This window comes from Capra hircus, chromosome 25 (genome assembly GCF_001704415.2).
Source record: "Capra hircus breed San Clemente chromosome 25, ASM170441v1, whole genome shotgun sequence".
NCBI lineage: Eukaryota > Metazoa > Chordata > Mammalia > Artiodactyla > Bovidae > Capra > Capra hircus.
In genome coordinates this window covers 22,513,852-22,526,646 of record NC_030832.1, presented here as the reverse complement: position 1 = coordinate 22,526,646, position 12,795 = coordinate 22,513,852, and the positions used below count along the sequence as shown (strand labels likewise).

Below are 12,795 nucleotides of genomic sequence, written 5' to 3'. Positions count from 1 at the left end.
TCTCACAGTGAGCTTATGAGACTTAAATGAGACAGTCTATGTAAAGGGCCTAACTTGGTGCCAGTCACGTATTAGGTGAATGATACACCTTCATTTCTTCCCTTTGTTTCCCTCTTCCTTTCTTGCAGGATTAGAAGGATCTCAGCAGAATTTGGAAAAAATGCTAAAGTTTCTCCTTTCCACCCATTTCTCCCAACACCACACCAGCTCCAGACTTGTTTTTTTCTCCTACCCTGCCATCCTCGGTACTAAATTCCCACCCCCAGTCATACTGATCTCTCAGCTGGTGTACAGAGTAGAGTGATGAAATTCAACTCTTGAAACTGAATCCAAGGCGATCATCCAGATTTATACTTTTATCTAGAATATATGTATTAGCACAGATGATTCTGGAATTTGTAGAATTTCTGTTAATAATAAAAAAAAAAATCATGCCCTTTAGGAGATGATATCTCAGGGCAAGGGGTCCATGATTACGTACAGGTGGCCCAGTCATGCTTAGAGACCCCCTTAGCTGTTCTTGGAGAAGGAAATGGCAACCCACTCCAGTATTCTTGCCTGGAAAATTCCGTGGATGGAGAAGCCTAGCAGGGTATAGTCCATGGGGTCGCAGAGAGTCAGTGCTTGACTTCGTATAAGTGGGTCAGCCTCTGTTAACTGAGTTTTCTAATCATTCAGCTTTTTAAATGACAGGTTTTTAAAGACCTGTATGTGTACAATGTACTTTTTAAAAAAAAATAGCCTTTTTATTTTGGAATAATTTTAGATCTACAGAAAAGTTACAAAGGTAGTCCCAGTTTTGGTGCACTTCTCACTCACTTTCCCCTATGGCTAACATCTCCCATCACCAGGGTACTTTATCACGGCTGTGAAACCAACTCTGGTACATTACTACTAACCAAACTCTGTATTTTGTTCAGATCTCACCAGTTTTTCCTCTACTGGCCCTTTTTCGACCCCAGCTTGTCCCCTCCCCCACCCCCCAGGACAGCATGCGGCATTTAGTCAACATCACCTCTCCTTACCGTTTTCTAGACTATGATAGTTTCTTAGTCTTCCCTGAGTTTTCCATGGCCTAGACAGTTCTGGGGAGTCCTGGCATTTTGAAGACAGCCTGTCAGTTTGCGTTTGTCAGATGCTTTTCTCATGGTTAGGCTGAGACTGTGGGGTTGGGCGAGGAGGGCCACGGAGGTGGGGTGCCCCTGGCTGACATGGGGTTGGGAGTGGGGGCAGGTCCGGATCTCAACCTGGTTTACATGGTGAGGTTAAGCTCCATACCCTGGTCCAGGGGGCGTTGGCCATCCCCAGCACTCCGCTTCCTGAGAGATGTTTTTCCTTTGCGCAGCTGTTAAAAAACCTGCTCCAGCACCCCCGAAACCAGGAAACCCGCCTCCTGGCCATCCGGGGGGCCAGAGTTCTCCAGGAACATCTCAGCACCCACCCAGCCTGTCGCCAAAGCCGTCCACCCGCAGCCCTTCTCCCCCGACCCAGCCCCCAGGCCAGGCCCCGGGCCAGCCCTGCGCCACCTCACAGCTCTCGGCACCACGGAGGTACTCCAGCAGCCTGCCTCCGATCCAAGCCCCCAACCACCCGCCGCCGCAGCCCCCGACGCAGGCCGCATCGCCATCGGCGCTCACCAAGCCCGGCAGCCAGGGCCCACCGGCGCCCGGGGCGCCCGGTGAGCCTGGACTCGAGCAGTCGTCCCACACCCCTCCCCAGACTCCGACGCCCCCCAGCACTCCGCCCCTCGGAAAACAGAACCCCGGCCAGGCGGTGAGTAACCCAGAGACCGCACAGCCACACGCTGGAACCTTACCGAGACCGAGACCAGTACCAAAGCCAAGGAACCGGCCCAACGTGCCCCCGCCCCCTCATCCTCCCGGCGCGCACGCCGGGGATGGCAACCTCAGCATCGCAGCTCCCACCGCCTCCAAAATAGTCACAGGTAAGTGGGAAAAGGATTCAGACCGTTCCCTTTGCCAACTCTGCCTTGCTTTTTTACTATTCTCCTTCATTTAGCCTTCGATTTTACATCAGGGGTTTGCAAACCAGGACTGCGGGCCAAATCTGGCCCCCCGCTTGTTTTTATAAATAAAGCCTTCCATTTGTTGACATGTTCTTTCTAGCCACTTCTGTGCTAAAACAGTAGAGTTGTGTCCTTTGGAAAGTCGTGTACTCCCAGAGCCTTCCGAGTTACTACCTGGCCCTCAGGTTTGCCAGCCCCTGATGTACAGGGTCACTATGTTTGAGAACCATCTCCGTTTACATTTTCTAGGTATAAACGACCTAGTCCAGGTGGAAGGTATTGTCCACCTCGAGCATGATATTCGTTTCTTAGTGAACTCCTCGTTAAAATGCTTGTTTTCTTTTTAATAGTAATTTAGAGTAAGTGAAGCATTTCAGGTATAATCTTTAAAAATATGTTTTGTGCTAACCTGGATCCTCTCAGCAGGGAGATTTGAGACGCATGAGAATCCCAGCCTTTAATGGCAAAGAACAGAAGAATCGAGGTTTCCTTTTAATTCTATGGAAACCTGTTTTAGGTGTCGATGATTGTACAGATTTTACCTCTCTCATGGGATATTTTTTATTGGCAGTCTGGAACATGACCGTTTATTTAGTTGTGATTTTTTAAAAATTTCCGTCCCAAGTGCTCTAATTTACTGTTTAAGGATGAGATGGATGGATTTTTTTTTAATGTTTTAAAAAATGGTAATTAGGAGCTTTGAATAATTTCTTAGAACAGCCTAGTTTTACATTTTCCTAAGTGGAACTGTTTTTAGAGAAGTAGCTGAAATATACCTCTGGGCCCTCCAGTCATGCTGAATGACATCTCTGCTAAAAAGGAGCAAAGGATACATCCCACCCTAAGTGATGAGGGTTAACCGACTAGTCTCTCTCTTGATAGCTTTTCCCCCCCCCGGAATATATTGCGTGATTTGCAAGTGTTATAAATTGTGAGCTTTTTTTTTTCTGATGACACCTCAGCTTTTATTTAAAAAACAAAAACAAAGCCACATTGGTTTGTTTGTTTGTTTGTTTCCCAATAGATGCCCTTCCTAGCGCCCTCACAGGTGGGGAAGGTTTCCAGGAGTAAGGTCTGTAACCCTCCCCAAGCAGCTTGCCCGCAGCCCCAAATGCTCCTGCTTAGCCATGTTTTGTATACGTGCTTTTGACTTTGTGCTCAAGAGCAGCCATCTGACCCCCGCCATCCATTCTCTAGTGGGTAGACATCACTCTTGTTTCTATCAGAAGCACTTTGAGCTGCAGTGCTCCAAATTCGAGATGTAGGTGTCGATAGATCTCAAGCCCAATTTCAAGCTGCTCAGATAAGAATACTAAGAAATGTTTCCTTTCTTTTTGGTAAGCTTTTCCCAAGCGTCTGCTCTGCTCAGCGTGATTTCCCTGTCATTGATTGGCTCCTCAGCATCCAACCAAAGAGGACTGGGGTGCAGTTAGCCCAGAAAATGGTGTCCCTTATGTCTTGAGCTTTAATTTTTAATTAACTGCATGGAGCTTCTTAATTTGGTGTTTGAAATTCTCAGGATCCCCCATCCCCTCCGAAAAAATTCTTTCTCCAAAGATCCCACACTAAATTTCTTTGCATTCTGGCATGCTTACATTTTGCTTTCTTAAACCACATGAGCTTTTTGAAAGGCACTGTGAGGCTCATCTGAATCTAGCCTTTAGGTCCACGCTTGGACGGCATAAGGCTCTCATTGTGTGTGCAACTCAGTTCTACTCAGCTGATCTGAGCCTTAAGCCTTCAGTGGGCTACTTAGAGTTTTCCCAGCTTTGGCCTGAGGAAGACTTTCTGTAAAAACCAGAATCGGAAAACAAGAACTCAATCTTTACAACCAGTGGAGGGCTCAGGTCTTATTCTACCTTCCTGACTCCTGGGTAATGAACCCAGAAGTCTGCAGTTACCCAGTTGGGTGTGGAAATCACAGAGTGAAAAGACTAAACCCTAATTAAGGCTGAGCCTTTTAGCACTTTAATTCTTGTGACACATCAGAATTTTATTTCCAGATCTTCCCTTTTCTTTGGAGGAAAGACTACCGTCAGAATTGTATCTGCTCTTCAATACCATTGTTATCCGGGTGTTTTTATTCCAGAAACTTATTTTATTGATGTGCTATGACACTGTAATGTTCTGTACTTTAACAACTGTCAGATAAGTGAAATTTGATATTATAAATACTTTTCCTAGGATATTAGGTAAATATTGTAAAATCAATCTGTACTTTGAATTCTCCTAACTCAAGAAATTCCAGGTCACCATATCTTTGTCTTAAAGAATTAATGTTTAGTTTCTTCAAATCCCCTGAATTGCCATTAGAAGTACATAAAAGGCCAGCATTTAGAATTTATGAATATGCTTGTGTTGATCATGCTGCTGTTAACCAATCTGGAGTACAGTCATTGGGTTTTTCAAGAAGAAGAAAATGTTGTAACTTCCCTAGACAGGCAGTCCTTTATTATGAAATCATGTTTTCACTTGAAAAACTCTAGACAGACGAATTCCTGAAAACAGGTTATTCGCTGAGAGCATTTAATCTTAAAACCTGATTTATGGCCTGGGGATTAAGATAAGCTCTCAGGGGAGATTACTGATACCAAACAGGTTTGGCAGTCAATTTCTTGCAGCTCAGTACCAGAGGAAGGAGGAATTCTGCTGTCATTCTGAATCTCTTCTTAACTGTTACTCTAGAAAGCACTAAGAAAAAAGAAGAGCGGTAGGATTTTAGCTTTGCAAGGAAGAGTTTACATCTTGCTGTTTTTAAAGTAATAGATTTTAGAGTGTTCTAATCTAAACATTTCATTAAATAATTTAGATGTATGACCTGCCATATTCAGTAAGAACTGAAATTGGAATATTTAATGGTAAGGAAAAGGCACCTGATTGGCCAAAGCATTGTCGCTCCTTGATGATCATGTTCGCGCACTAATGCCTGATGTTAACCGTTCACTCTAACCCTGCCTGCTCGCACCCCCACTAACAGTGCATGTACTAAGGGAGGCTGGCTTTGTTCATGCTTGCTGCCAAGTACTCTGAGTACTGTGTTCACACACCCGCGTCACCGGGCTGGCCTTGTCACCTCCTCAACTCCTAGTCTTTTCTGTACCGGGCAGGCTTGAGGGGTAGTGAAAAAACACACTAGAATCAGACCTGCCTGAATCTGAATTTCAGCTTTCTGTGTAACGACAGCCCCGCATCACCTGGATCTGTAAAATGGTGACATTTGCAAGAGTAACTATCCAAGGCGTTACAGCAGATACAAGAAGAAAAGGATCCTACAGTTCTTAATATACAGGGGGTCTGAGTCAGTGGTAGCTATTTATTATCACTTTTATCAAGAAAAAATAGATAATCAGAGTTAGGTATTAGATTCGTATGTCACCATTTTAAAGACTCACATGCCCAGATCCAGACAGGTCAGGTCTGGAGCCCAGGCGTCCGTATTTTGATCCCAATGTGCCACTTGGTAGTGGGTTGAAAAGACAGTGCTCTGGACTAGAAGATATATATATATATTTTTTTTTAATTGGAGTATAATTGCTTTACAATGTTGTGTTAGTTTCTGCTGTACAAGAGCATGAATCAATTATATGTATACATATATCCCCTCTGTCTTGAGCCTCCCTTCCACCACCCACCACCCCTGTAGGTCATCAGAGAGCCCTGAGCGGAGCTCCCTGTGCAGGAATGGAGTAGAAGATATTCTTAATTTAGTGAGCCTGAAAGTTAATTTAGTAAATCATTCATCCACTGCACAGTGGTAGAACGAGTCGCAATAGTAGTCATCCAACACTCGACATTTTGCTGGTTCTCATAGCTTTTGCTTTTTAAAATTAAGCATTTTTTTAATAGCACGTAAGTAACGTATTGGGACGTCCCTTGTGGTCCAGTGGTTGAGAATTCACCTTCCAATGTAGGGGGTGCAGGTTCGATCCCTGGCTGGGGAGCTAAGATGCCATAGGCCTTGTGGCCAAAAAACCAAAACACGAAACAGGAGCAATATTGTAACAAACCATAAAAATGGTCCACAGTAAAAAAAAATAAACTTTTCAAAAAAGTTATATATTTAAAAAATAAATAAATATGGATACTAAAGCAAATTGGGAAATTAGAAGCAATAAGAAATCACCCTTCCATAATTGAAGAAGTCCACTATTCATATTTTATTTTTTCCTTCTAGTTTTTTTTTCCTAAAAGGCAAAGGGATGCATGATCATAATTGTTTGGCATATACAGAGTTTGATTTTCCGTTTTTATTTTACTTTACATCATGTGCTCTTTCTTGTATTATGATATAATTTTTATAACTTTATATGATATGCTGTTTCCCATGTTATGATGTGGTTTTTCAATGACTGCATGATGTTTCATTAAGCAGAGGTTTTATTGCTCACAGTTGGACATGTAAGTGGCTTCTGCTTCTAGCTGCATTTTGTTTTTAATAAATGGATGTCAGGATCACGTCAAGATAAGCATCCAGTGAGGCTGGAACAGGCGCTCTCCTTTGACTGGAATAAGAGAGTTGACTCAAAGTCGCTTACAGAGGAGGAAGCCTCTCCCAGCCCTAGAAAACTGACGAGGATTGTAAGGAAGTCATTCCCTCAGACTCTAGCTTAGCGAAGGGTTTAATGATTGAGGGCTGATTCACCCTGCACTTGTGCCTGAAATGTTTAATTTCAGGTTTGTGTTCAGATCCCTTAACGTGTCAAAGTGGCTATCAGAATAACCTTGGCCTTTCTGAAGGGTAGGTTTACCACCTAAATCACGTACTAAATATTGCTGAAGTGACAAACTTTCTAGGGCCATACCCTAAACTGTAGAATGCTGGTTCCCACCCTCAGAAGGCCCACTCTTAGACGTGTGTGTGTGCACTCAGTATCTCAGTCGTGTCCGACTCTTTGAAACCCCATGGACTGTAGCCCACCGGGCTCCTCTGTTCGTGGAATTGGAGGATCCAGGGTATGTTAGTCAGAGCCCCAGAGCAATGGTGAACCACATGGCCTTCTGCCAGCAAGCAGAGGCTGTGACTTGGCCCTCTTGCTCAGCCTTCTTATACTTTTCATATGAACTTAACTCCAAGAAATATGCTCAATCTCAAACCAGCCCATCTTGGAGTGTGGGTATAATGAAAAATGATGCCTTGCGTAAATCCATAGCCAGAAAGTTTTGGAGATTTTTTTTTAAAAAACATTGAAGGGCTCCTATAGGCAAAAGACCCTTTATCTTCTTTGCAAATAATGAGCCAAAAGTCTTTAAGTCACTAAAGACACTAGTGACACTTTAAGTCACTAAAATGAGCCAAAGTCTAAGCCTCAAGCCGTTATCTGCTCAGGTGCTGTCTTCTCTCTCCAGGGGCATCCAGACTCCTCTGGGGAGGCAGAGAGGCCTTCTGAAAATTAAGAACCAGGCTCCAGGTCTGGCTTAGCCCCTCCTTCCGGTGCTGGCTGTGTCCCCTGGATCAGAGAACCCAGCCCCGGCCCAGACTCCCCCTTGCTTGTCTTATGGTGGCGCCAGTGCCACCTTGGGGTGATTTCACGAGGGTTCATTGCGAGTGTGTGGCGCACTCAGCACCACACCTGGAAAGTAGTAGCTGCTTAGTAGCTTCGGCCACTGGGATAGAGATCTGGCTCTTTCTGAAAGCTGGCTCTGCACACATGCCATGATTCTTACTGCTTTTTGTGTGTAAACAGATTTGTTGTTTTCTTTCAAGAAATGGTTCATATAAAAGGGTGACGGGGGAAATCCACCAACCTCAGGCAAACCAAGCAGGGTGAAGTAAAGGAATTTCCCCTATATCCCACCACACATTTTTCTTCTAAGTATGTAAGTAATGTGTGTTCATCATAAATAGCTAGAAAAACTCAGAAAAGTCAAGTCCAGAAATTATTTGTGATGTTAAAAAAAGAAAAAGAAGAAAAATAACAAGTTTGTACTCTGAAAAGGATCTGTTACTGATAGGTGTTACATTTACATGTAAATAGAGATACTTATCAGTAGAAATCTAACTCATATGCATACCCCCTCAGCATCATGCATGTCAGTTCCGTATTTCTATGTAAAGTCTATGAGCCAAGAAGCGGCACTGGCTGATTGTCCCATCTGTCTTGTTGGGTTAGGATAATGGTAAAGGGGTTGAATGTGCAATGAGTTTCTTGTATCAGTGTTGTCTTCAAGACATGCCTACTTCTTTACATGAGGCTGTCAGCAAAGAGGATTAGAAAGATGGCTGGACTAGATGACTTTTTGTCTATTCTTCTGTCTAGACAGACAGACAGACAAACAGCTACAACGTTTATTGAATGTCTGCTGTTAACTCATCACTGTTCTGGGCACTAAGGATGCACTGTAAGTCGGAGAGACATGGTCCCTGCCCTCGTCGACTTTCATTCTCCTGAGGACAAATCTGAGTCTGTATTCTGTGTACATAGACCACCCTCACCTGTTCCTTCAGACAGTGCAGTGCAGCACCACTCAGCTGACTTACGATTATCATAAGACCTGAGCTATCTGAAGTGACACGCAGCACCTCAACTCTTTGACACCTTGGCACCTCCGTAAATTCGGATATTTACCTGAGTTATGGTGCACAGCAAATCTCAAGGGATGGTCTGCCAACCCAGGAGTGACTGAGAGAAAAGGGACACCCCAGGAAATAAGTAGATCTCGCACCTCAGAGCTGTAGGGATGTGTCAGAGCAGGAGTCTCAAAGAAGTGAGCCTCCCAGGATACAACTGCTTTTGCCAGTTCTGCCTATGTGGATCAGGAGCGGCTAAAACGGAAGTACTGTTCAGTACTGTTGAAGTACTGTTTAGTACTGTTTTAGTACTGTTGAAAGCAGCTTCCAGCAAGGGTAGACTGTACCGCAGCCAGTACAGAAAAGCAGCTCTAAGCATAACAGGAAAACCCCAGCACAGCCCCCCACCACCACTCTGGTTCCCTCCCTGCTCCCTACATGACTAGCTCTAACCTGGCAAAAGGAAACTACAGCACATCTGAACATCTCCCGCCTCTCTTCCACTGCCCTAAAATCCCTAACAAGGCTCATCATTTGCTAGAATTCACATCTGCTAGAGAAACAAAGTTTTCAAGACCGGAAGGCCTGTCTCCCCAACTTAGCCATGGGCTTCAGCTAAAGCTGTGTCTGACTTGTTCACTATTGGATCCTCACAGCTAGAATGTGGTAGGTGCTGAACAAGTATTTGGTCATGATGAAGGAGTCTGAGACTCACCATCTCACTAGGAAGAGGGCTGTGATTGGTTCAGGTGTCTTGTGAGCAATCATGGCTTGAGGACCATGTGTTTGCCATCTCGCTGAAGGAGTTCCAGCCAACTTAATAAGACACGAAAAAGGAATTGGAGGTATATAAGTATTAGAAATGGGCTTCCCAGGTGCTGCTAATGGTAAAGAACCCACCTGCAGATGCAGGTGATGTAAGAGACACGGGTTTAATCCCTGGGTCAGGAAATCCCCTGAAGGAGAGCATGGCAACCCACTCCAGGATTCTTGCCTGGAGAGTCCCACGGACAGAGGAGCCTGGTGAGCTACAATCCACAGGGTTGCACAGAGTCGGACATGACTGAAGCAATTTAGCACACTTGTACAAGTATTAGAAATAGATGTGAAAATTAATATTTGTAGGAGATTTGGTGCTCTGCCTCAGTGATTGTTAGCCAGGGGTGATTGTGTGCTCCCACCCCCTTCCCAGGGACATTTGGCAGTGACTAGAGAAGGCACTGGCACCCCACTCCAGTACTCTTGCCTGGAGAATCCCATGGACGGAGGAGCCTGGTAGGCTGCAGACCATGGGGTCGTGAAGAGTCGGAAACGACTGAGCGACTTCACTTTCCCTTTTCACTTTCATGCATTGGAAAAGGAAATGGCAATCTGCTCCAGTGTTCTTGCCTGGAGAATCCCAGGGACGGAGGAGCCTGGTGGGCTGCCATCTATGGGGTCGCACAGAGTCGGACATGACTGAAGCGACTTAGCACCAGCAGAGATATCTTTGGTTGTCAGGTGTGGAAGGAGAGCTGTGTGCCATTAGTGTCTCACGGGTTAAGGGCAGAGATGCCGCTGCTCAGCATCCTACAGTGCATAAGACAGCCCCACACCCAGGGTGATCTGGCCCCACATGTCACTAATGCTGAGGTTGAGGGCACAGCATTCATTAGTAACAGGAGGAAACTCACCAGCCTCAGAAGAGGGAACCCTTTCCGGTGAAGCTCAGCCCTTCCCACAGCCCAGATGTTGTCAGCAGATTTCAGTTAATGCCTTAGAGATATTGGTAGGAATAAGGTCTCTCTTCCTCAGTCACAGCAAGCAGATCCTTCCAGGGTTGCATCTCTGAGGATTGCCGTGGGCTCCCAGAAAGGACCAGAGCCAGGTGGTCTGTGCCACGTGGCTATCCCTGGGGTCTCCAAGGCTTGACTCAACTTCTTAGGGCTAATGGTGCCTGTAGTAGGGGAGTGTGCGTGCATGGGCTGACTCTCAAACTCTCCAGCTTCCCTTCTTCTCAGAGAACCTCGGTGGCCTCTTGGGCATTTCCACACCACTGATACCATGTCTCCTCATGTTTTGTCCAGACACCAATTCTAGGGTTTCAGAACCGCTTCGCAGCATCTTTCCTGAAATGCAATCAGACTCAGCCAGCAAAGACCTGCCTGGCCGCATTCTGTTGGATATGGACAATGATACAGAAAGCACTGCCCTGTGAAGAAAGCCATGCCCCACCCTTGACCCCTTCCACCCTGGCGAGTGGAGCAGGGGCAGGCAGATGTTAATCTTCATAGACCAAACAGTGAGAAGCTTTCAGTGAAGGGGAAAAAAGAAAGGCCTCACCATGCTGGACTTGGCCTTCTCACAGCCCCAGGAGAGAGCAGAGGCTGACACTTAAAGCTGGATGACCTGTGTCTTGAAGAAGTTGGCTTTTTTTACATGGGAAAGAATCATGCCAAAAAAAAAAATTTTTTTTTTTTTAAGAGAGATACCAACAGTGGAAGTGTATCATTGCTGAGACACGTGTTGGAAGCTTTTGTCCCTGTTGTTCACACAGGCAGCACCACCGGCAACTTGGAATGAGCAAAGAGCCTTGCATTAACACTCTATTTAATGACGTACATCCATTATGCTCACCTACTTCCTGCTGCTTGGACTTTCCTTCTCATCTATCACAAGGGAGTTTCCTCTCCTTCAGACATGCTGCAGAATCATTTTGTATGAAGTATGGTCTGTGTCTCCCCGACCCCTCAGAACCACGAGCATTGGGGGTGACTGCTGGATCCGTCACCTCAGCAAACTGGATCGCCTTGTGCCTTGTTGGATTGCCAGAATGTAGACAGAAATGTACTGTTCTTTTTTTTTTTTTTTTTAAACAATGTAATTGCTACTTGATAAGGACCGAACGTTATTCTAGTTTCATGTTTAATTTGAATTAAATATATTCTGTGGTTTATATGAAAACTATCATTCTTGCAGGCAAAACTGTGGATTGTGTGTGTGCATGTTGTCATTTGTCACTTAACTACAGAGAACTGTGGATGGGGGACTTCCCTGACAGTCCGGTGGTTCGGCGTCTGCGCTTCTACTGTAGGAGGCGTGGGTTCCGTCCCTGGTCAGGGAAACTGAGATCTCACACGTCAAAAAAATTTTTTTAATTGAAAAAAAAAAGACTTGTGGATGTGACAGCTGAAAGTCTTAACTGTGAACGTAGAAGTTTGAAAGGGTCAAGAGCAAGGTCTCAGCAGTGAGACCCGCCCCCAGGGGACCCAGAGACCTCCCAGACTGGTTCTCTCTCATCGAATGTTCCAGGGGCTGGGCTCTTCCTTTGCTCTTACCAGTCCTGATTCATTTTCTTGTCTGGAGACACTTGTCCAGCAACACTTAGACACTTGGAGGCCAACTCTCAGTATCTCAGCCCCACAGGCTCAGTGCAGGAGGCAGAGCCATTCATTACCTTCCGGGGAAATCCCTCTTCTAGTGACTGGAAAGCACTTCTTACCCAGGATTGAAATAACCTGGGAAGAGTGGATGGGGGATTGGAGCAAAATGAGGCCGATTGGCTGGACACCTATTGTGTTGATAGTGCCTCCCTGTGGCCCAGATTTGGCATCAGCTCTTGGGACACACGCTGCCCTGCTGGCTGCCCCAAGTGGCTCCACTGATAGAATCGCTCGCCAGGCACATCCATGACCTGAACCCTGCTCAGAAGCCACTGGACCTCCTTCCCCTATTGTTGTTGTTGTTTTTCAGTTGCTCAGTCATGTCCGACTCTTTGCAACCCCATGGACTACAGCACACCAGGCTTCCCTGCCCTTCACTGTCTCCAGGAACTTGCTCAAACTCATGTCCATTGGATCAGTGATGGCCATCCAACCAGTCTCATCCTCTGTCACCCGCTTCTTCTCCTGCCTTCAGTCTTTCCCAGCATCAGGGTCTTTCCCAATAAGTCGGCTCTTCGAATGAGGTGGCTAAAAACTGGGGCTTCAGCTTCAGCGTCAGTTCTTCCAATGAATATTCAGGACTGATTTCCTTTAGGATGGACTGGTTTGATCTCCTTGCAGTCCAAGGGACTCTCAAGAGTCTTCTCCAGCACCACAGTTTTATGAATTGACTTAAATTTAACTTGCAGAAGACAATCATTTTTTCCTCTTAACTCAAAGTTTAACTCCCTGCACTTTTAAATTACATTGAAAATATGTACCTGTAAACCTGTTTACCCCCTATCTTAAATTTGTGTTTACTGAAGGCTCACTCTTTCCTTCCTCATATACCACCTCTG

The 12,795-nt window shown here is 45.4% G+C and overlaps 1 protein-coding gene across 5 annotated transcripts in view; it reads left to right on the top strand.

The window, feature by feature from the left end:
• The window catches only part of ARHGAP17 (Rho GTPase activating protein 17), a 96,438-nt gene extending 84,935 nt beyond the window's left edge, over positions 1-11,503 (top strand). For 2 of the 5 annotated variants that reach the window (XM_018040527.1, XM_018040524.1), the window contains 2 exons: positions 1,346-1,945; positions 10,601-11,503. In XM_018040527.1, the coding sequence (XP_017896016.1) occupies positions 1,346-1,945; positions 10,601-10,731 (731 nt within the window). In that variant the 3' untranslated portion in view covers positions 10,732-11,503. Of the gene's footprint in view, positions 1-1,345; positions 1,946-3,050; positions 3,099-4,835; positions 4,885-10,600 lie in introns of all 5 variants that reach the window. The other 3 variants (XR_001917259.1, XM_018040526.1, XM_018040525.1) reach the window with 3 other exon arrangements.